Source organism: Mycteria americana, chromosome 3 (assembly GCF_035582795.1).
Source record: "Mycteria americana isolate JAX WOST 10 ecotype Jacksonville Zoo and Gardens chromosome 3, USCA_MyAme_1.0, whole genome shotgun sequence".
NCBI lineage: Eukaryota > Metazoa > Chordata > Aves > Ciconiiformes > Ciconiidae > Mycteria > Mycteria americana.
Genome location: NC_134367.1, coordinates 45,477,075 through 45,504,032, shown reverse-complemented (window position 1 = coordinate 45,504,032; position 26,958 = coordinate 45,477,075). Strand labels below are relative to the sequence as shown.

General features: G+C 37.1%; 1 protein-coding gene across 7 annotated transcripts in view; it reads right to left on the bottom strand.

Annotated features, from left to right (window-relative positions):
• The window catches only part of KLHL32 (kelch like family member 32), a 97,184-nt gene that overhangs the window by 41,203 nt on the left and 29,023 nt on the right, over nt 1-26,958 (bottom strand). For 5 of the 7 annotated variants that reach the window (XM_075497312.1, XM_075497318.1, XM_075497316.1 and 2 more), the window contains one exon: nt 20,102-20,200. The exons of the other annotated variants lie outside the window; for them this stretch is intronic. In XM_075497312.1, coding sequence (XP_075353427.1) covers nt 20,102-20,200 — 99 coding nt within the window. The remainder of the gene's footprint in view (nt 1-20,101; nt 20,201-26,958) is intronic. 7 annotated transcript variants of the gene reach the window in all.

Sequence of the window (26,958 nt, the reverse complement as noted above, 5' to 3'; positions counted from 1 at the left end):
TGTTTATTTACAATAGTATTTATTTTTATTTGTATGTGTTCACTTATTTCAGATGCTTATTTATTTATGTGTCTATTTATTTATTTATTATGGGGGTTTATGTTTTTACTTATTTTCATTGGTAAGCTTCAGAGGATTTTTGATGGTTCGCCTAACATAATGTGTTAGTGACCTGCTGGACTTAACGGTTTACTGCTTGATGAATATTGCAAGTATATTTTGTTAAAACTGGTCTTGGCCTGTAATCAGAAACATTCGTTTCTGGTTTTGTAAGGTTAGAGTTGATCTACAGGTTTGTATTTCACAGCCAAAGAAGCAAGTAGTGCATTAGCTTTTACAATTGAAAATTATCACACTGTCATGCCAATAGTCAAATCAAAATTATACAGTACTATACATTACTGTCTCCGTCATGATACTAGAGGGCAAAAATGTCACACTGAGATTGCAAGATGTATACCACAGATCAGCTCTTCATATGTGGTAAGACTTCCAGCAACATCAGACTAAAATGCAGTATGTAAGTTAGCTGGAAAAAAAAAATGCACCTTATCTTCTAGCTTTAAAAACAAAAATCCAACAGGAAGTATCAAAGCAATCACTGTCAACTCAGTCCAATTTGAATAGATTTTCAAACTAAACTCTTAATTGAATTAAAAACTTTGTTAAAAATTAAATAGGTTACTATGAAATTAAATTTAGGTGTGGTCATGAATAAGAGTTCTGGCAGTCTCTTGTTTTCCACAGATTTTATTATATTGTGTTAAAAGAGCAGCTACAAAATTTAGAAGTCGTGTGCAACTTTCTTCCGGTACTGTATCACAGTATACATTCTTTAAAAACATGCAATACAAAATAGGCTTATGTAAATTATTGAAACTTTTAATCTTCTTTTTATAAACTTTTAAATATATGCCACTTATCTTTCTTGAACTGAAGGATGAAATATGAACACAAGCAGAACTGCCACTAAGAGCTGAAGAGAATTAGGGAAAGGTAGCGATCCTATCTCTTCTAATACGATGTATGTTACACTGCTGGAACACATTCAGACTAAGAAAATATGTATAAGATTATATATATAGATCTTACAACTAACAGTTGAAATAGTTCTAAAATCTCACAGTAAACTCAAACCAATTTAATAAATTGGCCAAGTTATTTATCAGTGTCTACTTCTAAAATGAGAAACTACCTTTGATCCTATGCATTCTACTTACTATACACCCCCCCCCCCCCCGCCTCCCCCCTCTCTGAAGTAAGAGAATCCATTGTTCTACACTACTGGTCTTCTGATTCAGTAGTATCAACCTTTAGATGCCAAACCAATTTAACAATGAGCTGACATTTAAAACCCTTGTAAAAGAAAATCAGTTTTCCGAACAAACATAATCTGAAAGACGACAATATTAAATATTCAAAATAAATGATGTGACATTGTCCATGTTTTAATACAGAGGTGCATTTTAATATAGAGATATGATAGATTGTCAAACAGGAATAATAGATATAAACATTGTATTTAAATTACTTCCAAATCCATCTTTATTCGTTTGTACTTTAAAGAATAATTGCCTTGCACAAGCCACAGAAAAGGATGTAAGTAACAGATTGATAAATTAGAGTTAATCATAACCAAGTACACAGCAGACTACAATATACTTCTATTCCTCTGCTCCATGTTATAAATAGCAGAAAAAGCACAAGGAGAACTAAGGGGAAAGAATGCATTTCTTTATGACCTTATTTGAAAGATAAACTCCTTGGGGAAATACAATTTATTCAGATTATCAAGACCCCGCTGTGCAAATCTACAGTCTGGGAGCACACTACAGAGATCAAACAATATTTACTTTATTCTGTTGGGTATAAAAGCTTTTAATGAATGCATAATTAAGACAGAAAAAGTATATACAGCTTTAGAATTCCACTGCCAAGCCAAGCCATTAATATCCGAAGTATCGTACCCAGTTGTAACTCCACCTGCTTCCTATTTAGATTACAACACTGTTATAAATCAAGATATTAAATGACTAGCCCTGCTGCTGTAACAGAGAAGAGTTGCGTGGTGACATTATTTCCCCTTTTCCTAAAAGGGATTCAGCCTCTTTAAAGCAAAAAAGGAAGTGTGAGGTCTCTGGGACAGGGATGTGTTTATTCAAAATCCTTAAGCAGCACCTAGCACAACAGGGTCTTGACCCCAAGTCCTCCAGGTTCTCTGCTATGTTAAATACTATGAACAAGCTGCACCATTCAGAAGAGAACCTTGACATAAATCATAGCAAAGACAGACTCCAAATAGATAAGGGGGGTAACAAAATGATAAATTGTAGTGACAAAAATATACTTATCTGACAACAAAAGGGATCAACACAATTTTAAGAGAAAAGAAATCTGGTTCTGTTGTTTCTAGCTCTTCCTTTCTATATCAAGGGTTCTAGTTCTGCAAAACCTTACACATTTACATAAGAACTAACGGATCACGCACGTCCTCAACAGCACAACAGCAGACATACCTATTTCATACTAAGCATAAGCACAAAGTCTTCAAAAACTGTATTTTAGATCTTATTTGAAATTTTCCTCCACTAAACACCAAAGCCATCCAGTTGAACCATGAAAGACATTTTGCTGAAGCCTGGTCACAGTGGAACAGCTGGGTCAGAATTTTGCAATGTATAAAACTGTGTTTACATTTATTACAAGATCAGTGCAGACTGTAGATGTATTTATAGGCATAGTAAAGGATCACTTTTTAAATGACTCATTTTATATAATTAATTTTTCTGGTAGATCACTGCTTTCTCAACACTTTCTCTAATACCTGCTTTTGTTTTCTCTTCTAAGCATGAAAAGTTATTTTGCATCGTTGGTGTTATTTCAAAGTAGGTCTGGGGCTATGTACAAGAGGAATAGTATCAAAACATTTCAGCCCTATTATTTTCCCTCTTCCCTATGAGAATTCATTTCCCTTCTCACTTAGTGTTTTCCTATATCTTCTTAGTTTTCCGTTTCAGTCCTGATGGCTGGTGCTAGTGAGCACCCTCTTCAAAGGCATGGAGGAGGCCTGTGACCTTCACAAGCACAGTGGAAAGACATGACATTCTCAGATTACTCAAGTGATGAGATGTATGTGTGGTCTTCGAAAAAGAAAGTGAAACGTGCCATATGCAGATACTCAAAAGCAAAACCAAACCAGTAAACATAATCTAGAATCTTAAACAGATTAATCTAAGTTACTAAATAGTACAAATATTTCCAAGTGACCCTGATTATACATACCTTTCATATATTGCATACATGATTACGGGTATCATGGAAAGAAATATAATAATGAAACATTAAGACTACACAGCTAAAGTTTCACAGTACCATTGGAACAACCACAGGTAAGGTTCTGCAGAGTTTTCAATGGCTGCTTTCCTTTGCAAAACAGATGGTGCTGTGGCAATTTTTTTTTTTTTTTTTAACTGCACCTGGCACAGATACTCCCCAAATGAAATGCTTCACATCTCACCTGGCTTCACATCTTGACAGGTATTCCTGGCAAGATAACTGTAGCTATCAGTATTATTTAACAAATAAAGATACGGGGATGAAACGGAACATGGAGATCATCTAACCCTTCACCTGGCCCTTTTATACCATTTCAGACAGTAAAAACCCAAAGGGAGGATTTAATCAGATTTATCAATGTTTACAGTTTTTGCCATTTATGGGAGCCTGTCTTTTCTTCAAATATGTTATGAGGAATGACAATCCTGCATTCTTTACTCCAGCAGAAATCACAAAATATTGGTACACAGTCTTTACAGATGTTTCATTACTTTATATTTTTGCTAACTCTTCAGAGTTACTATAGTGCTTGAGGAAAGCTGAAAACTACTTGGCTAATCCATCAACCACCAACAGTCTTTTATGGTAAATGTTAACTTTTTTTTTTGTTGTTGCTAATATTGTCAAATCCAGAAGGAGCAAGTTTTGTCCTTTAGAAACCCAAAGTTCACAGGAGTAGCAGTTAAAAAAATAATTACCATCAACAAGAAGAATAAAGAAAAAATAGGACTGGACAATACTATTGCTTCCAATTCTTTTGCAGACTCTAATAACAGTTTAAGGCCATGAGAATACAGGAGAGGGTGCCTATTCCCCTACTATACTGGACAAGCTCATCAAATCATCTTCGTCATAAATTAAGAAAGATACATCTTAAAACTTGCCCTATTCTTGCTCCCAACTACTATTACGAGAAGGCTCAGCTGATTTTGAGACTCTGCCTCCTAATTTCCTCCTTAATTTACTCAGACAGTTTATATGCATTTGTTCCTGTGCCAACATTATCATTTAGTTTTAACAGCACTGTCTCTCGCCCTGCTCCCCCCTCCCCCAGTATTTATTCCCTTGATGTAGTTAGAGAAAGCAGTGGTAGTCCTCCTCAGCCCTCATTTTGCTAGACTAAACAAGCCAAGCTCTTTTAATCTCCTCACGTAAAACAGGCCTTCCTGACCATCTTAGCTGCCCTTTTCTATACCTCTCCCAGTTTGACTTCATTTATTCTTCTGTATGGGCAAACTCTTCACAGCACTCATGATTTTTCAGCAGTACTTTATACACCAGGCATTAATATTTCCTTAGCTTTATAAATTACCTTGCATGAAATACCCTAGACTCAAACTGCCTTTTTCTTGATAGTATCACATTAGTAGCTCAAAGCCATCCTATGATTCAATACACGAAAATTCTCCGTAAACTTGGTCCTCAAGTGAGACACAGTAACAGCCCTCTGTCTGCCAGGCAGGACAGAAATAATATGACATGTTACAAATGGGAATTGAGTATGATCCACTGAGATGCAGTAGATTCTACTGAGGATGCTTAGAAATTATTTTCCAATTGCTTATTTAATTTCTTTCTATATTTGAGTAACGGATCTTGTAATTGTCCTGGTACATACCAATTACTTATTGGGGGAAAAATTATTTCAATAATTTTCTTAAGATTTGTTTCAAAAGTAGACAAGGAAATCCCCTTAATATTCTGAAAAACAAAGTAAGTTTTAAATCAATATAAAGCATGAAAACTTTCAAACATAGTGAAAATACAATTAGAAAATATGTTTCTAATACACAATATATTGAAGTGTGATTTTTGTTCTTAATCCCCATCTTCATTACCAGCATGGAGGGGAGGGGGAGAGTTTAAAAAAAAAAAAAAATTAACAATATTGATAGATCTGTTAGTAGAGGCATTAAGGTACCTGGCAGTTCCCCTTTCCAATGCCTTTTTTCAGTAACTTACTATTTTGCCAACATTCAATACTTCAAAGATGAAGTTTTCCAGCCTCAGAATGAATGTCTCAAATCTCCTGAAAACATCTCAAAAAGCATATTACACATTACTAAGAATGAGACTGACCAGAAAAGACCATTGCTCTTCCACATAAAAAATATTGAGAATGGAAATAGCTGGTAGGAGTTGCTGTCACTGTGAAAAACCTCCTTTGACCCCCCCTTCATCAACCTCTAGAAAAATAAATAGTTTGGATATGCTCAGTAATTACTTCTTTGAACTTTGCAGCTAAAATCTCATCCTGTTCTAGCTGCACTGTCCATAATCCATTCCACAGCTAAGCAAGATCCTGTCTGCATCATCGTCCACTGTGGGCCAAATCACAATGACAAAACCTGAAAGCTGAAAGTCCATTTCTGTCGTCCTGCTTAGGAGCCCCAACAGGTCAGAGAAAGATATTACCACTTTCAAATGCAGAAGCATGACAAATCCCAGACCAAAAAACATGAGAGCAGATCCAGACAAGAAGCCCAGAGATAATAAGGGGCAAACAGTACTGGAATCTAGCAGGAGAGTTAGAATCACAATCCAGAGAAGACATGGCTTCTCAAGGAGGCTGGGTGACAGTTCCTCCAACTGCTCTGCATAAATGTAAATGAATAATGATGAAGATGGATAATAGCATGATAGTCACTAACTAAAAAAGGAAGTCAACACTCATCACGTTGCGCTAAAGAACAAACAGGGAGCATATTCCAAAATTATCAATATACTAATGTTAACACTCTAGGTATAAATAAGAACAGGGGAGGTGTTCATGTGCAAGGAATATATAATATGATTCAAACAACTCTGTTTCAGAATCTTTTTATGACATTTTATTTCTGGAACATTTCAATGATGTATACAACTGCTCTGTAATAAACCCAGCAAGGGACCACTTTTCTTAAAAACCTGTCTCTGCTTCAGAATCCCAGGCAACAGCCTGTCACGAAATGCTTAAGGATTACAAACCTAATAAACACATCTAAAAATAGAGAATTGGAAAAGGGTAACTGTAGTGAGCTGGACATCTAATATCACCAGAGAATGAAACAAACTGTCCAAAACATATGGAATGACGTGTTAATTAACACAGACAAATTCAAAACTTGGAAATATTTGCTAAACAACCCAAAACAACAAAACTTTCTCAGAATTTTAAGGCAGTATGTGATACTCTATCTACAGAAAGGCTGAATCCAGTGGAGGATAACTCAATACTGAGTATCATTTTGACAGACAAAGCAGAATCAGTCACCAATTTGAAATCGGTAGTTCCTAATGCATTCTAAGAATCACATCACCCCAGCTATCTACTAACATTTGACTTGTATGAAAGGAATAAGGCATCAGTAGGGGAACTTATTTTTTTGAAACCTCAAAAGAGCTCATTTTCCCAAGTTTACAATAAATATTGGCAGAATAAAATGGGACAAATTAACACAAGGAGTATTAAAGTTGAGCGTTACAATATTTCATAAATTTCACATATTACATACTTTTAGTAAGATGCATCTTAGATGGATCAAAGATTTGTTCAATGACAATCTCAAAATTAAGCTATTAATGGTAAGTTATAAAGCAATGCAACTTTTTCCAGCAAAATCCTCAAGGAATTGATTCTTGGTCCAATGCTGTTAACAGTTTAATTGAACCAGAGAATGGTAAGTTTTGCCCGCAGAGTTTGCGGAAGACTCTGCAAAAGCAGTGGGGTAACAAATTATGAGAATGACACAATATGAGTATTGTCCGGCTTTCCTGGCAAAATGATCACATTAAAAAAAAAAAAAAATCTGAAAATGGGTAACATAGCTGATACAGAAAATATACCAGGCTCTATTTGGAACAACACTTAGAGGCCATCAGGAGGCACTAAGAAGTGGTCATAAATAGCAATATCAGTTCTCAGAACAGTGCTGCAGCAAAAAAAAAAAAAAAGCAGCTCATATCATAAAATGCACACCGAGTACTGTCCAATAAAAGAAACAAACCCTCTTGCTGCTTCAACATTGCATTTTTAAGGCTACTGCTCAAATATTGGTCCCAGTTCTGAAGTCCACACTTTAAGGATATGAAAATATTTTAGGCTGGAAAAACAGCCTTGCAAGATTTAAGGTGCTCAACTTAGTTTTTTAAGGAAAGACTCCTGGAGGATTTGATCTTGAGCAAAGATATTTATAAAATGGAGAGAATATGAAAGCAAAAATGTTCTCACCAAATTTTCAGAAAATAGTTTCTGGCTCATGAATGTAGGATCAAAGTTACCCTGGCCACTGGACTAGGAAGTACAGGACTGTTTCCATTGCCTTCATGTGATTACAAACATTTTGCAACTCTGCATTAAAAAAATGACTGCAATAAACCAAGTTTTTTGCCAATTGTCTGTACAGGTAAAGAAGGAAATATTTGTGCAGTTCGACCTCTGAGGGTATATGGTTTCGCACTCCTCTGAAGAGCAAGAGACTTCTTGCAGCTGCAGGAAGATATGAGGGTACTCAGCAGTTAAAAGAACCTGATTATAGGTATGTGAATGATAAAAGGGCAACATTTCCATTTTATTTGGAAAACTGTTATTTGTTCAGGTATCTCTATGCTCCTGCAATATCTGACCTCAGCTCAAAAATCACTATTAAATTTTCTGCTCACAGCACTAAACCAAGGCAAATTCTCATTTTACAGAGAAAAAAGGAGGAGCAGAAGAATAATTTAAAAGATTTCCCATGATGCAGAAGATACAAAAACCAGAACCTCAAATGTCTGGAACCCACTCCAGTGCTCTAATAGTTAGATAATTATTTTCTTCCCCATCCCACCCCCAACTTTAACACAATTTAAGGTTATTTATACAGCTCAATATATCGCCAAAATGTCTGTAACATGCTTTGTATAAGCATTATGTCTCAGCAAAATAAAACCCTCTACAACACTCTGTCCCTAAATTTATGCAGTGAAAAGATTATCTCTCTTTCCCATGACTAGGAGCTGTGCTGATTAGTTAAGTTTACTACATAATAATCAGAACTTATTTCAGGAAGTAAACAGGATAAAAAGGGATAGTAGTAGTCCACATGTGGGAAGAAAAGAAAAAGAATAAAAAAAAATTCTGGAAGCACCACTGAATTAAAAAAAAGAATTCAGTATGTGTGAGGATCAAGGGGGACTCACTTGTATTTTAAGCATTATTGACTAGGGATTCACTTATCACTCTCTCGGTCAGAAATTACTATAAATCTGACTCTCAAAACCAAAAAACCTAGAAAGGGCAAAGCTCAAATGTAAAAAATGGACCTTGACTCAATGTCCAGTTTGACATTTCCTACATCTGACCTTCAGTAGTGCCAAACAAGTCACAAGTCCTCCCCAAAATAACACATGTGAATGTTCACACTGCTGAAGGTGCTAAGCATCAGGAAGGCATGAGCCTTCAAAGATCATGTCGACTTTTGTTCATTTAATTTCTAAAAGTTCTTACTAAGAATAAAAAATAATCCCCCCCTCCCCCGAATCTCAAACAGCTAACGGTCAGAATTCCATGCTTTACCACCAAGGCTTTTTTCCACAGAAATATAGAAGAGAAAAATATTTAATCAATGCATCATATATTTAAGACACATAACCAAATGATGAAATTCTCACTGGCTTCAAGATTTCACCTTGAAGACACCACCTTTAAAGGCAGAATAAATCATTGTAGGCCCAATTTCTAAGTGTTCACAACTACAGACACTTGCCAGTATCTCAAAATCCTCAAGTATATGAAGGGTGCCTCTTCTGTATTCCCCTTTAAACACAATCAGAATGAAGTGAAGCCAGACACCCTTTAACATAAAATTGGAAAGGCATTTAGAGGAGGGACATAGCTCAGTTACTTCAAAAAGAATGTATTTCTGCAGCTAATCTAACAAGAACAGTCCCTGTTTTTAAAAATGAACTAGAGCTTACTGAAAAAGTTTTTAGTCGATGATTATTCCATGCAATGTTATAAAAATTAGTCCTTTTCAAATACAAATTTTAATAAGAAATGTTGCTAAAACAACCAAATTTCAAAGATTTCAACGAACCTAAAAGCAAAACGCTAACAACAGCTTATCAAACATATACCTAATGTTGTTTGTTTTCCCCCACCCTGAAATATTCACCACACACACTGATCATTTTTGCTACTTGTTTTATTCCTTTTCAAGATGTTCCATCAATCTGTTCAGCTTTTGGTCCAGGGCTGAATGGTGCTATGAGTCCAGAACTTGGTTAGGACTTTTTACCAATGGTGTATAATAAACACACAAGTTAAGACTCACAACATTATCTAGGTAGTCAAATATTTTCAAGTATTTAGTTACAGTAAACATTCAGTATCAGTCTCTGGGAGCCCTTGACATCACCATTGTATATATATATATACTCCCTGCATACTTCAGTTCCCCATGAAGATGGTAATGCTGCAAATATGAGTAAAAATATTGTGAGGCAGGCAAAAACAAAATACGATCACATATAAACACTGATTTGGGGCCTGGCATATAACATTGGGCCTGTCCCCCTAGCTTTCTCCATGTCCACAACATGCCATTTCAAGCCAGTGGGAATTCCAATCCCAATCTGTTTTGGGGGCTGAACATACCTGAGGTTACTACAATATTTTCCCCATGATAAACAGGTGTGCTTAGATGCTATGGAAATTTAAGGCCTTTTGCATATGTAATTAGAACAGATGTGGCTTATGGTAAACAAGGAGAAAACACTGAAATGGAATTTAGAAAAAACCTCCTTTGAGTGGCTTTGGAAACTTTCACAACAAAGGTCAAAGTGCTTACGAGGCAAGTCCAGCCAATATATTACTACCCCTCTAATACAGAGGACACAACAGCTCCTATAAAAATTACTGTAGAGACAATTCCTTGTGTTACCAGCTCAGTGCCTGCTGAACTGCAAATAAAAGTCCTGGTTTAAGTCATTCAAGATCCAATGCCACCTATGCAGCTAGACACACTCTGTGGTAGAAATCACAAATTCTGTAAGACTCTGTTGAAACAGATGGGAAATTTAGCAGCAACTTCCTCCAAATTAATAAACAGATGTTTAGAATAGATTACACAGGAAAACAAGTGAATAAAGTTACAAACATTTTTCAGTTTGGAATAACACACTTGCAGGACATTATTGATGGTTAATAAAATTGTTGATACCACTAATCTTTAGGTTTGTATCTTTAATTTTTAGAGTTAGTGAGATGAATGAGGACAATTTATAACTTTCAAATCTCTGATTACATATTGGCTGAAGATTCAGTAAGACAGCATGTATACATTTATATTCCTTCTGGGTTTAAGGACTATTCAATACCCTGGACAGAAATGGAGTTTTTGTTTTAAATAGAATTAGTCTACATCACAATTCTGAAACAAGATACTGGTTCCCTGGCAAATTTTACTCTGATACAGTTATGCAAACAAAACACTATAAATGGTGGAACGTGCTAAAACGCTGTTTCATTTACCACTGCTAAAAGGTCTACTGAAAACATCAAGAGCCTTACATGGAACTCGTTTCCTTCTTTGTCCTCCCCTACAAACAGAAATGATTCAGTGAAAAATGTTTCTCTATTAAGTACTGAAACAGTACTTAACAGTAGTTAAAACTAGATGATAATTTGGGGTACTTCCATTTCTGAAACTACTTATGTATATTTTGGGCTTAGGTCATTTTCATTACAAATCTTTCTTCTTAACTAGCACAACACACTAGTTGAGTGTGTTCTGAGCAGTTCAGATAGATGGATCAAGCAGTAATGATTAAGCCATCAGAAAAACGTAACATGTAACAGGGGGTGGGGAATCAACTACATAGATTTGTATCAAGTTCTGACTTTTTGCCTTTAGCAAGAGATGTGACCGAGTCATTCACTATTTTCCTCAGTTTAATACTTCAAGTGCCAAGTTGCCTCTCAAATTCCATCAAATAATACATTTTCTCATTCATTGTCTTAAGAAGATTCTGCTCCTGCTTAACATTTCAAACTTGAAATTGATCCCTGTGAAAATAATAATAGTGTGTTTAAAAATACAAAGTATAGAGGAGGTAAAAGATATTTAACTTCATAATTAAGAAGGAAAAAAATCAGTTCTATTTTGTCGAAGCCAGTACAGGGGAAAGAAAAGATGGACAATTAGCTCTCTACCACAGTGATACTTCTGTGATAAAATCAGATTGTAACTCACTTCAGGCCCAATGTTCTCTTCAGGTTCATAGGTTACAAATGATTTATAGTCACCATTTTGTACTTAGCATTCTGGCTTTTCCATTATTGGTAAATACGTTATAACCAAAGCATTTTCATGTTTCAGAAATACCTTCGCTAAAATAGCTTGACACAACTCAAATTGCTTTAGATTGAAGCAAATTTAAATAAAATGTCCCTCTGCTTCTTTACAGGAGGTAAAAAAAAAGCTCTGTATATCTGGTGCCTGTATTCCTGTTCTTTCACATTAGAGCTGTAAGTCTCCTCTTTCAGGTCACGTCTTCCACATAAAAGTGCTAAACTAATGCTGCTTAATGACAAATTAATGTCCATGAATAAAAAATACACCTCTAATAGCATAGAGTAATTTGCCATTACAATATCATCATTGGACATGCCCCTGGTTTAATACGATGTATTTAATTCATAACTTAATGAGTGATATATAAAAAGAGAGAGATGAACCCTGCAATTACATTTATGTGAGTCTGTCACCTTATTTGTAAAACCTTAGAGTCATTTACATTCAAATTAGAACAAATGAGTGATTTCACAAAGTGCAGTGATAAATGACCATTGCTGCACAAGACAGAACTGTATTTCCTGTGAAAACATTAACAGTTTCCTATTATTTGTTAAAAATTACAATGCATATTGCCCAGTGTTGTGTGAATAATGACTTTTTTACTGATTAGGTCAGAAGACTAATACGGAGTAAAAATAAATAATTTTTCTTTTCATTTTTTCTGATTTTAGCTTGAATTTATCTGCTCAAACTGTTACGGACTCACACTGCCACCTGCTGCCCACGCCTGGGGAGGAAGGGCACCAACTGCCTTATTCAACTCCCGTTCAGCCATTCGGCCTTTCGGGTTTCATCTCTTGCAATCAAACAAATTTTCCTGCCAGACTGCTAACTGGGCATGTCGCCGAGGACACCAGCAGATGAGGGTAGCTGCACTACCCAATTACAAGTCATGCCATTTTGGGGGTTCTTGCATCTAAGCTGTCTCAATTGGTAAGGAAAATTGAAAGCTAAAGACGTTGGGGGGCGGGAGGGACAGGGGGACATAAAACATTAGTATTGATCTGAGGGTAATAAAAACAAAGACGAATTTTGTACACTAAGCATTCTGGGATTCATCAGCCTCTGATTACAGCTTTATAAAAATACTAGAAAGATTGCAGAAGCAGAAATCTTTCAGGGGCTGAGGCAAAGAAAGTTCAGGTAAGGAGGCCACACTGGCTAGAAAGACAACATGAGAAGGTCAGGGAGGGAAACAGTGAAGCAATACAGCTTCTTTGTTCCTATTTAAAAAACACACACCAAAGCTGGTCTCCCTTCCTGACAGAAATTGCAAAGAGAAGGAAGACATAGCAGTATCCGCCTCTTCCCAACTTGTGACCTTTCCTGCGATTCTGACACAGAAGACCGGCAATGTGTATCCATACAACTAGCTAGACAGCTGGGGAGCTTTAATCTTGCCAGCAACAGTAAATCTAGATGCTCCAGCACCATTTTTTCATACATCCATCAGCAGTTCCAATCCAGCTTTGCCAACTATTACTCCCTTGGGAAAAGCAGAACACACACATGCAAAGCCAGAGGGTTCCTGACCATAGCTGCACCACTTTCTCTAACGGTTAACAGCCCAGAAGCAGAATTTCCACTATCACATCGCAGCTAAATAGCAGCAAGTGGATTCCAGTAAGAATGGGATTCAAAGTGACTGGGTATACCGTTTTTACTTTCCTCACTGACACCAACTGAAAAATGGAGAAAACCACCATCATTTTTTTTCCTGAGTCCCATTCTAAGTTTGAATCCTCAGTAGTGCATTCATGTTTCATATATATAAATCTGTATCTCTGTAACGTATCTGTATGTTAAAGAGAAAGAGGAGATAAATTCCCAAAGTTATTTTTGAGCTTTGTAGAAGAACTTTCCTAATGATTGTCAATAGCTCAATGACTCAACAGCTGACAAAACATGCTCCTTCAAAAAATAGCAGGCTAGCACAGTAACAACTGGTTGCATAACACTGGAAACCAGCAAAATGCAAGATGACATTATTTCTGTCTACTTTGTATTCTTGGTATGGGATGGTCACTCTTTCCACCATGGGATAAAGTTGGTAGACTCAAGTTTGATGGTGGTGGCTTTATAAAACACCACTCTAATTCTGGGGCAGTGGGGGGGTGGAGAGTGTGCATGTGTGTACTTAGATTAAAAACTCAGTATTAGTTAAAAAAAGGCAAGCTTTGGTTGCTAGATGACCTTTAGATTTTTTTCCAGCAGTTTAATTTGCTGCACATGAAAAGCCCAGGAGCTAAAATCCCAACTGAGCTGGGGCTTCTAGCAATACAAAGGTGATGCTCTCAATCTCTGGTGTAAGAATTAATTCATCCCTGAAGGAGTGTATCTTAGTGAAAGTTGGGATTGTGTTGTTGGCACGGTACCAAATGGAGAAGTTGGGTTTAAGAAAAATAAATAGCTTTGAAGCTCTTGCCCCACCACATATGTAAACAAACCATGCACACTCCTTTTAATTCCACAGGCAAATTCATTTGTAGCTTCTTCCTTTAAAAACAGTAACATATTTCAATCTATAAACACATTCAAATAGTTTAAAATTAGTAGAAGAAAAGATCCAGATCATTAGGTGCTCATACACCATGAAAAAATTTTGTTTTACAAGCCTAGATTGACCATTACAGTAGAAAGTTAAAAATCAAATGCCCCTACCCAAGACAATTTGCCTGCTTTGATTATTACCAAGAATTAATCCAGGAGGTCTTATTTTATCACTTGTGAGTTGATTAATCTATTTTTTGCATTACAGGCCTGATCCTGCTCACTGTCTGCTTTTGTATACAAGCATCCAGAGCATACAGTATAGAGGCGGCTCCAAGAAAATTCCAATTAACCGTTGCTGTACAGTGCTGTGTTTTTTCAGGCTCATTTTAATCACTCACCTAAAATGTTCTTTTCAGCTTAAATTAGCCCTCTTTAAAGATGCTACAACTGACATCAGTAGCAAGTGGGCAGATATACCTGTCGCAGAGTTCTATCCACTGTAATGAAGCTTCTAAAAGGTACCCTAGTATATTTATCATTTAGCAGGGAACTTAATGCAGTTAAAGCTAATGGGAAAATTGGCATCAAACTTTTAACTTCTCTTGACACAAAAACATTTATGATCCCAAGAACAATTTTTAACAGTCAGGGCAACTTTAATGGCAATCAGGATCACTGCTCATGTCTACTATAGTTGCTGCTGCTACCTGTGAGAATAGGAAACAATTTCCAGCACTGAGTACAAGGACAGTCAGCTAACACCACTTCTAATAAGTTGTATTGAAAATATGCAACTGTCCAACCAATAAACATAACATAAATGATACTCGGTCCAGTATGTAAACTTAATTTGTTCTTCACAAAATGTGCCTGACCTGGCAGCAGAAAGTTAAAGGGGTAAGTGCTAACAATCATGCCATGTCCTGCCCCTCAGAAGTGAGTGGGTTGCTTTGGACAGTTCTGCAACTTCTAAACCCCTCACTCACACCTATCACCCTATTACCTTGAATGTAACTCAGGAGGTATATAGAACTCCACTGAAAACAACAATACTGGACTTTAGAAAATACAGAAAAATCACTTAGCTTTAAGGTTTCAGATATGGATAGTCTTGTATCTCAGGTCTCTGAATGCCAGTGGAAATCAACCTCTGGTTTAAAAACTGATTACTGAAGCTATACCCACACAACATTGAGTTGCTGTTGCTCAGTAGAAGGAAATTCCATTAAAAACTCATTTTCTCAATAGCATTCCCTCCTTATTAAGACTCTTTGATTGTTGAAATAAGTTGCAGTTTGTGGCCCTCTTTGGTACTGAATACACAAACAGCTGAGGAAAAAGACAAAACTTCTTACATCTACAATTGGTTATATAACTGAGACATATTTATGAAACAAGCATTTCTATGTTCTGAATAAATCTTTTAACATATTTATTCTCTTGCATAAGAATAAACTCACCATGTACCCTTCAGAAAAACATTTTACAAACTTTAAAGTGCAAAATAGGTCATCACAAGCACACTACCTAATACCATGTTCTCTACAGCTCCATTTAAGAAGTCCATTCTCAGATCTCCATCACATTCAAAGCCTTTAGCTAGCTTTCTCTTGCCTTCTCCAGTGTCATAGTAGGATAGTTATGGTCCACTGGAACTCTAAAGGCTAAAACTTTTTTAAAAGGGAAACAAGACATTCAGATAAACCATTCCTGTTATATTTCAACAAAGTCTACCTGTTGGTTGCAGGTCTCTGCTTTAGCCTCCTTTGAAAAACCTCAGCCAAAACTGACAATCAATCTGATGTGGAAGAGGAACTCAGGAAACAAGAGTGTTAGAGAATTGGATGTGTACTCTGCAAGCAAATGCTGTGTGCGTGATCATGGACCTTAGCGCAATTCAAGATACACAAAGCTCAAGTCTTCGGCTTAGCTTTCCCACATGTATGTAGCAGCAATACAGCTAAGAACAATCACGTTGCCTTACCGTTTGTTTAGGTTGAGATGGATGTGTGAGATTTCAAGCCTTGTTTCAATGTTTAAAGTACCTGAGAATTATGCAGATATTATGATGGCAGAGATTCATGAATATGCATGTATGTCCAATAAAATACATCAGCATGCTTCAAAAAAGTCTTCCTCTACAAAAGAAGCTAAAAAGAAAACCTCCAAACAGCAAAGGCTGGGGAGTAATCATAATTCAAGATACGACACTGCTGAGGCAGGGGGAGAAGTCTGCACAACACGAAGCTGGAATTAAGACCTAAAGTAAGGAATGCTTAGGCATTTCTCGTGTTTGCAAGTAGAGAAAATATGATCTACAATTCTTTTAAAATAAAAATTAGTAAATTATCAATCCAAAATGAGAATGAGTTTTCCAATGAGAAAAATGGAATCAACATTAGATGCTACAGAACATTCGATAATGCGAAGTTTATAGACGATAAAACACATTTAGTAAACTAGCAGTGTTGTCAGAAACTTCCATTGTGTCATGCTATCATAAACATCTGAGAGATGGATATGAGTGAATTGGGGGTAGAGGGAAAGAATGTTCCTCTCCTTTTTTCTGTCTTTCCTTTGATCAAAAACTCTTCATAAAAATGCCATAACTGTGATTCAAATAGTTTGTTACAGAAATCTTTTTGAGATTTATCAACAAATTAAAGTGATCTAAGCTGGTTGGCCTATAAGAGGATCTGTCTTATAGTCAAAGTAACATCTTGTTTATTCTGAGACAACTGAGAGGAAATACCTTAAAGATCAGTGAATACAAGAGTCAGCATTGGATGGAAATGAATCTGCCCCCAGTGCACTGCAAATCGTCTTTGACAAGATAAATTAGATGAATTAGATCAGTACAGTCATCTTTGGAACCTCACAGACTACAAATATGCCTTGGAACAGATATGTGTACAGGCCATGCCAATTGCATTTGTAGCAAAAAAAATCCTTATTGAAATCCATGGAATAATTACAGGCCCCAGATAAAAGTAGCAAGAAGAGATGAAACTGTCTTGAGCTCCAAAAAACTGACAAGCTGGAACATCTAGAGAAAGAAAAGAGCTTGAAAAATAAGAGCAGCACTCTTATATGGGAAAAGCCTGCTCCAATCCAAACAATTAAAGACAATCCTAACAAGTTAAAACTCTGCGTCATCATTACATAATAAATGACAGCTAGATCCCACATATTATATTTCCTGAATTTATGCTAAACTAAGCTAAGTTCATGATAACTGAACAACTCAGAACAGCAAGAAAGAAATTCACTAATACACTAAATGAAGAACTCTGCAGCACTCAGACTCGTCAGAAAGAAGAGAAAGGGCAAGCATTATTCTCTTCCCATCATCTGTATCATAGCATGCGGGGTGACAAGACACCCCAGTTACCAACTACGGCAAGGATAAAGTGGCTTTAAGGAAGCCTTCTTTACCTACCTTGATTTTATTTTTAGATAATACTAAAATAAAGCAATAGATATTTTTAAAATTACCCAAAGGTATGTAGAACATAAACAGATATTTGATATAATTAATTTGGACCCTGAAAGATATCGCAGTCTTTATGCACAATACCTTGTTAACTTCTGTTAAAAAGGCTTACAGAACTACTCAAGGTTGACTACTTGTATGGACTGCAACTCTGCAGAACAAACAAGACAGATAAATTCTTACCGTGATCTATTCAGAATGCAAATCTGTCTACAGATTGGCCTTGTTGGGGTGAACCTGGTAAAAAAATACTGTAAAGAGTAAAATACTGTCTAGAGCCCAACATGATGTAAGCTACAGTCATCCCACAGATATCCATGCATTCAAAACCTTACAATGAGACCCAGATTCAAAAATACTTTACAGAACTACCACTGCTTTCTGTCTCCCAACATATATTCTCCTCCTTATTCCCTGCCCTTCATCCCCTACCTTATTCCCTACCTCCATCATTGTAAATCTGGACACTGGGTCCCACTTCCTCTTCATTTTTACGCCAGTATTGGTCCAGTTACCCTACCTTGGCACACTACTCAGAGTACAACAGAGCTCTTTCACATAATTTGAGTAACTGCATATTGACTGTCACCTCCAGAGAATTTTTACTGGTCTGTTAATTACAGAGTAATTTGGCAGCAATGTTTGCTCACTCTGTTTTTTGTTGGGTGGTGTTTGTTTTGGTTGTTTGGGTTTGGGTTTTTTTGGGGTGGGGCGGGGGGGGTGTTGATTTCGGGGTGGTTTTTTTGGTTTTGGTTGGTTGGTTGGTTTGTGGGTTTTGGTTTTTTTGTTTTTTTTGGGTTTTTTTTTAATTCATTAGCAGTCTGTTCTTAAATACTTGACTATAGCTTGCACATCAAGGACGAGATCCAAAGCACTGCTAATTCTACAGTTGTCTTTCCACTGCAGTGACCTCGGGATTAAAAGGATTAAGACGGTGCCCAGGGAAGAGCTACAAATACCAGAGGCTACTCAACACAGGCCACGGAAGAAGTTAGTACAAGGACTTACGTTGGGCATGTACCTGCTCCTTTCCTACAGTCCTCTCATGTCCCTACCTCACCAGCACTACAATACTCAGCTTCTTCCCTACTCTTTAATATTTCCCCTAGCTTCTTTGCTGCAATGGTCTCTTTGGTTCAATTTCTGACAAAGGCAGAGCATGTAAGCAGCAGAGACATGCTCACGCTGACTGATCTGTTAGGGGGGCATTAAATACAGTGTATGACTATCAATGTTAGACTCTTACCTTCTTTCTCATTACAGTAACCCCTTCCCCATGCCTGCCTGACAACTGGTAAGCTAAACGGTTTTGTGGCTTATTTGGCATCTCACATTTCTTATTTCTCAAACCAACCATCTTTCGCATTCCATGTCTATTTTCTCAGAAAAATTAAATCCTCCTTAAACTCCTGAAAACAAACGGATACAAACTGCAGTACTCTACCAGCTCCTTTAACTTTCTAATCAATTTATAATGCACAAATACATACCAACTTATTGTCTGAACATATATTTTGAAGGCTTCCCTAAGGCTAATACTCAAAGAACAGACTCTTTCTCCGTAAGACACAGAGCCTTCAAGTATGTCCTGAAGCTCTTAACATAAGATCCTGCATGCCTACGGTACTCAGTAGCTCAGTGTGCTGCCAAGCACACTCAGACTGTTCAAAGGCAGTTATGCTGTTGGAAGGCAAGTGCATACAGAGAGGATTGTGCCGACATGCATTTCTATGCCCAACTGTTGCACGGATACATCCAACGCACCCTATTTCAGAAACAATACTGGAAAATTACAAAGAAAAGTAAACAGTTCTGTGGAATTGACATTGCCATTTTTTTTATAAGGCTTTCAATAGATACACATCAAAGCTACGTTCTTGCTACCATCGTGAGCCATCTCCTATACAAGCCAAGCACAAAACACTGTTTTACTGGATTCAGATTTTTTGCTTCATAATGATAGCCCTAATGTTGATAATATTATCAGCATTATGGGCACGAGGCCAGCTGAGAATAAGGTGCCACTGTAATAAGCCGTACCCCTTCAGTGAGAGGTAGTAGTGCCCCGGAATACGCACCAATATTCTGTTGTGAACACTTACGCATCTGAATGCTTCACAGTACTCATGATCGCAATAGGGAAATATTTAACATTTGGTAAACTGAGGCAGAAGCAAGCAAATTCTCTGGTAAAGGAGGGGATCAAACTCCCATGCATTGATACTAATCAGTGGACCATCCTTATTTTTAGGACTGAAATGGACAAAATGGATGGAAGTAGAAAGCATCTATCACAAACCGATACCTAAATTACTACACTCAAAATTCAGGCCTCCTGGAATCCAGTTTATTGCCATTTAGGTTACACCAGGTATTGTACTAATACTCTCCTACTGAAATTAGGCTTGAAACAAAAGTTTACCAAACAGAAATGGCTGATAATCAGGCAGAGAAGCCTCACCTGAATGAGATAGTAAGAACATAAACTGAGAAGCTCCAGCAGCTGCAAATGACTCCCAGCTGCTAGGACATCCTGTATCACCCCTGGTTCCAAGAGGATCTGTGAAGAAGAAAATGGAAGGTTAGTCATGTAGATCTCAGCATACTTGTAGAAAATACTACAGGCTTTTGTTATTTCAGACATTTAAGTCAACATAAGAACAGAAAGAGTACAATTAAGCATATAGAGAAGTCTTTGCAGGATGGGGACGGAGTTTTTAAAGTTCACCTGAATTGCCCAAAGGATTTTTAAGCAGATTTTCCTGTGAAAGTCCATAAGCCACATTACCCCCTAAATCCTTTAAAACTAAATGCATGTTATTTATTTAAAAAGGACACTCTTCAAAATAACAGAACCTCCTTTTGTTATCCATGTACCTGGATGCTTCCATATTTACTGATGAATAAGGCCAACAGAACTGACTCAGAAGTCTTCAGTATGACTATTATTCATGCTTGTAAAAAAATATACAGGCTAGGAACACCCTTCCCATTCTGCATGGTACCACTTCATAATTTTCCTAACCACTGTCTTCAATTTTACAGAGGAAGGCTGTGAAGGCACAGAGTGAGCATGCTGCTGGGGAAGTGCCAGAAAGGGCTTAGAAACCAAGACCGATTATCCTGTCACTTGCTCACATGAAACTCCTACTCATTTCAATTAAAATCACGCATAGGCAGCAGCCAGGATAATTGGGCCTCAGCTCCTAGCCTGCAGTCTTGGGGTCAACTTGTTAAAGCATCCCTTTCAGGACACAAAAAGGTCTTTGGGAATACAGACACTGGTCAACTTATCAGCAATCACATTACAAACTATCCAAACTAATATTATTTAAATATAAGTGGTGCAGCATCCAACAAAAATCAGAAATGCGTAAGAAAAATTAATTTTTCAAAGATACTCAATTTGTTCAGAGTTTTATACTTTTTGTATTTCCCCTGGCAACTTTGGTTTCACACCACATGAGGTCAGTGTCTCACTGCTCCACAGGGAAGTAAAGCTTTTTTCAGATCCTTTTTTCTTCTGCCCACACAATTTAGTTTTATCTCACAGCATCATTTGTATGTCTCAAATGCAGTGGAATAAGGAGGATGGCAAACAAAAGGAAAGACACTCATCTGCATCTTTTGCAGTTAAACTGTTTTTGAGGGAAATGAAAAAAACATGTATGCATTTCTTCAAGCAAAACCACAAATCATCTCGAACATAATAGATATATTAGGAACAGGAGAGAAAGGGATTGATTCTTGTTTATATCAAGAACTCATTTACATTGAGTTCTGTCAGTGTATGACATGCTTAAAACTTGTGCAAATCACTATATATATTCATACTAGGTTTTAAGTGAACATATATGTAATTTACATACTGTATAAAAGTTCTTTATCTAGCCAGAAGGATGTGTAAGGATCTTAATGTAAATGAGAATCAGGCCCAGCACAATCCAGGTTTTTGGCTGGTGCTAATGAGGTTGCTATGCATGACAAGAGGTAGCTCAATGGAAGCTAGAAAGGATTTCAGTTACAAATATATCTCCAATAGGTATATTTAGAAAAAATAAGCAGCACTGTCAAATACTTTCAAGTGAGAAAGCAAGGTCAGACTGGCAAAACAAGCTGATTTAGACCTTGCAGTGTTTGTTATTCAGATATCATTTACACTGAGGAAGTTGTCATCTGATACCATATTACATACTAAGTGCCAGCCACCAGCTTAGCATTGTTAAAGGCACAATATGAAGAGAACCAGAACCTAAGCAGATTACTGCCTTGTAGGCATAGACAAACTATATTTAACTGTGATAATATTAACGTATTTTAAAGCTACAGGAATCCATTTACAAATAACACTAGTAGCATTATGAGAAGTAGGACAAGAGGCAAGGAGGGTGACCTAGAGGTGATTTGCACAAAGTCAGCAACAAAAGTTAATTTCAAGGTGGCAGACATATTTCTTACATGTTTTTCCATTTCTTACAGCTTTTCTGTATCATGCAAGATTTTTTCTGCCAAGATAACATATTCACCTTTGTGTTTCCCAAGATAACTGAGGAAAGTCTATTTTGTCTGTTCCCAAGACTTTCCCTTAAATGTAACTATCTGAATTTTTATTTGATACTCATTTGGATATAGGCAGAAATACTAATTCATCTATGCTAAATGTTCACCATCAGCAAACTGCATGCTGGGGAAACCCACAAGAAAAAGAGAACAATCAGAAGGAAGAAAACATTGCAAGCCTTCCTTCTACTGAAACTGGTGTAACTCAATTATTCCACACCTCTTAGCTTCTATACATTAATACAATTACTTGATTTTTATTAATTACCAGCATAGCTGTTTATATGCTATATAGGCCATCCAGCTGAATCTTAACAGTAAATGCACATAAATACCACCATGTGCACACCACAAGTACACACAGTGACTGACTCCCCTCTGTTTGTCTAACCCTCAAAACAATAGCTCTGAAGTCTTCAGTGATGCTTATTGAAAATTAAGGAGAGGAAAACTAAGATCTGTTTTGGATTCACACCTTCAAAATTCATCATAAATTATTAGTGTGAAAACTAAAGAGAAAAGCTTAATCATTTTCCCTACTCCATCCTCAACCCAAGGGTTATGAGGCATAATTATCAGGGCAGAAACTCAGAGTAATTTGGAACCATTGACTTCTGGCAAACTTCACAATCTTCACCAGTGAAGGATGTGCCTTTGTATGACACATGCCATCTGAAGACTGGTTTCGGTGCTATTTTTATATTACGATTAATTAGATGCAGTTCAGGTATTGCACCTGGCTCCATCTTACAATCAATCCTCTATTCAACCCTTATTTCTGAGGGTTAATTTTCATTATGCTCTCAACTTTTCTCTGGCCCATGATGCTACTCAAGAAAATCAGCTTAATCATCTTCTCCCTGTATACAATGGATAGATCTTGTGGCTGGCCTGAGTAACTGACTTTCCCAAGACACCAGGTCTGATGTACCACTCGTTTTCAAACTGATCTCCTTTGTCAAGCTATTTTTCTCCTCCCTCACAATGCCTGTGTTTTCAAACAGGAATCCTGTTCTTCAAGGCAGCCATTCTACCCTCCATCATCGCACAAACAAACCCTTCAGAGAGCATGCACTAAATCCAGTTCACTCCCTCTTGTGGTCAGATCCGTAAATCAAGGGATAGAAAGATGCAAAGATTTGGTGTTCCTTTGCAACAGAATGCTGAGTTCACCAGATCCGGAAAGGCAGATTACACAGTTTCTTAGATCCACATTTCTTAGACATACAATTTAAATCTATATGGAAATGCATCCATTTATGCTTCCTTGATATATTGAGGAAAGCTGCTCTGCAAATGCAAGAATTAGAAACTTTCGTAAATCAAACCTGAGCTTCTGAAGCACAATTCTGAGGCAGAAAAGGGAATTCTATAATCAGCCCCATGGTCACAGATAGACATGGCCCTGAACACGCCCCTGTACATCTACCATCTGGGAGGCAGTTCTAAAACTGGAATTCATTCCTCCTTCCCCCAAGATTTCCCTCTTCCTTTCCCAACTCACCCTGCATCCCCTCCAACTCAGTACATCTTAGGGCTCTGGGTAAGTGTGGAAAAGATAAACTGGGATCACAAATCTTGCCTCTCTCTTCAATGAGTTTTCTTTGGGAGACTTGTTGGCAACACAGAGCAAATAGCAGCTACAACCTCTTGGGCTAGGAGCAGTATATGAACCACCATCTTCTCAAGGACAACTACTCATGCCCCACCTCCACGTTGCCCAGACTGAGAACATCCTCCTACTCTTTTAATGCCTCCCACCCCCCTACAACCAACAAACCAGTATAGGCCAACAAAAAAATTGTACGGTCATAGCAAAAAGGGCAGTAATAGACAAAAGAGAGTGAGAAGGAAACTCCTTAAACCATCCTTCCCAACAAAGAAACTTACAGCCTAAGGGAGAAGGTAAGGTCCAGATTAACTATCACCTCTATGGAGTCACATGAGGTTTTTATTTGGAAAGAACAATTAGATCATTTAATCTATTCCCTGTATATTGCAGGCAATTATATTTCATCCAGACACTTTTAAAGACATTAAACTAAAGCTACTTTAGGCCCAAGGAGGCTAAACTGTGTGCCCAGACAAAGATGGAGAGATTGAGAATGCACTTCTATCGCCTTCATTCCAGCTACTCATTTATACCCCTGTATTTCCTTCTCATTTCCATACAGCTGTTTGTGGGGCCATGGAATAAGTGAGGTGGTGGCATGATCCACATTAAAAATAAACCAGCATTATGCTATAACAGTAAGGAAATACATAATGTCATGTCAGAAAATTCTAGAAAGTAAACCATATGGAATTTAACACAGAAAACAAGAAAAAAAATCCTGAGAGTCCTGCCAGGCTGATGCAAAAGAAAATTCCTTCTTGACTCCACTTGCAGTGATCAGCATTTCAAACGAGACAGGCATCTAACAAAAGTACCACTTGTTTTTCCCCTCTGGAGACAATTCTATGTGCTTCAGAGCAATCAAAAAAAGTAACTTTTCTTTTAGAGCAATTTAGACTGCATTTCACTCGCAACCAGTTAGCACTTCTGCCTGTCTCCCTGTTCATTCGTGCTTCAGTTGAATCCTGAGCTCCTCGCACGTTGAGAAGTACTGCTTCAAAAAAATGTGAGCAGGGGAAGAATGCTCTAGTCAGTCCCCTGTGGGCAACTGCCCAAAGCCCTGGCACATAATGTTTGATAGTACTCGTTACAAAACCTGGATGTCTCATTAGTCAATGCCAGAAGGAACCATGACCAGCATTTCTCTGATATATGTCATAATATTTTTCCAGAAAACTAAATTAAAATCTATGTTAGATGCACAGCATATAAATCATAGAATCGTAGAATATCTCGAATTGGAAGGGACCCATAAGGATCACCGAGTCCAGCTCCCTGCTCCTCGCAGGACAACCTAAAACTAAACCATATGACTAAGAGTGTCATCCAGACGCTCCTTGAATTCTGACAGGCTTGGTGCTGTAACTTCCCTGGGGAGCCTGTTCCAGTGATCAAACACCCTCTCAGTGAAGAGCCTTTTCCTAATGTCCAATATGAACTTCCCCTGATGCAGCTTCATACCATTATGAAGTAAGTACCGTTATAAGTAAATAAGTAAATACCATTATTATAAGTAGGACTGCAAGCAAATTCACTATTTTTGGGGATGACGTTTCATTACTTTGGTTACTTTCAGCTCTAGAAAAGCTGTCTCGTCCATAGCTTGATAATAACAGGAAACATTTAACGTTCTCTGCAATAAACTGCGTAAACTGAGTTAAGCAAGCCCTGTATTATTCTAAACCTTCTGGGCAACCTGTAGCTGAACTGTGAACCTAACACCTAGTAGCTGTGACCTAGTGCTAGGCACAGAAACAAGATTATCCTCCTGATAGAAGTAAAAGAGGAAGTGTCCAAAACTAAGTATCGAATTTATATTTTTGGCTTTGAAATTGCACTGAAAAATTATGTTAAGTATTTACAGTAAGACATAATACTACCATAATCAGTTTTCCAGGACCTTAGCATGTTGTCCCCGGTGGAAAAGAACAAGGATAGTTGAAGTCACTTTTGGTAGGGACACCAGGCAGTTTAACTGAACCCTATGATTCACTTTAATCAAAAGGCAACCAGTGGAACTGCCATACACAGGAGGTCACTTACCCAAGAAAACCAAACATCACAATACAGCTTTGCAATACACCTCATCCACAAGTGAGCTAGAAAGGATTAACAAAATAAGAGGTGCTAAGATATTGAGAGCTGTCTCCCCCCCAGTCTTAACTGAAAATGAGAGGTGAAATACTGGCTGATCACTACAAATACTGTCACCAACAAATGGGGGGGGAGGGGGAGATTTGATGAGAGACAAAAGCCAAGATTCTATAAAGGAATCAAAGCAATTATCAGGAGAAATAGTTATATTTACAAATATTTATTTCTACTATTTCTTTACTATCTGAGAAGACCTTTCACTCTTTCATGGTTTTTTTGCTAAAGAAATAACTATAAATCTCCAGATGGTGCTCCTACCAGTTCAAGAAACCTGTTTGGTAAAGTGATAATAGCTGTTACAGGATGATAGTTTTTAAACTAACTGAATACAAGGTAAAGTTAGTAAATAAAGGCAGTAATTAAGTAGGACTTACATTGATAATGCATTAAAGTAACAGAGAGCAACTCAAGCACATGAAAAAACAATATATCTGAAAATACCATGAAGTTCTAGATTTGTAACTAGAATAATATACTGATATCACCTTTAATAAAGACTGCTATGTTAGCATTTTGTGAGTAAAAGAAAAATCTGTTAAATATGCTAAGAAACAGAAAAAGTTTAAAGCCTATTTTTGAATCATTACAAATAGAACTTCATATGTGGCTTTCAAGAAAAGGAAACATTTCAACATTCTTACTATAGGCAGGGTGTAAGGCTGTGTTAATCTTGGGCTAAGAAGATACCACAGGACAACTTATCCCAAAATTCACTTTTGGAGAAAGAGCTGAACATAAAACATCTCTTATATTAGGGCTGCCTCACTGATTCATTTCAGCTTTGGTAATTTAGAATAATTTATAACTTCAAGAAGACAACTTAATTTCTATTAATACAGAAACAAAATATTATGGTTTAGAAAAAGAAAGAGACACCAGCCAGTTCGGAAAACAGGACTTGGTCAGGAGAGCTTGGTATTAAGCTCTATTAAAGCTGCTGGTTTGCTGTGTGGTCTTTGGAAAGTTATTTTCTCCCAAAATAATTTCCT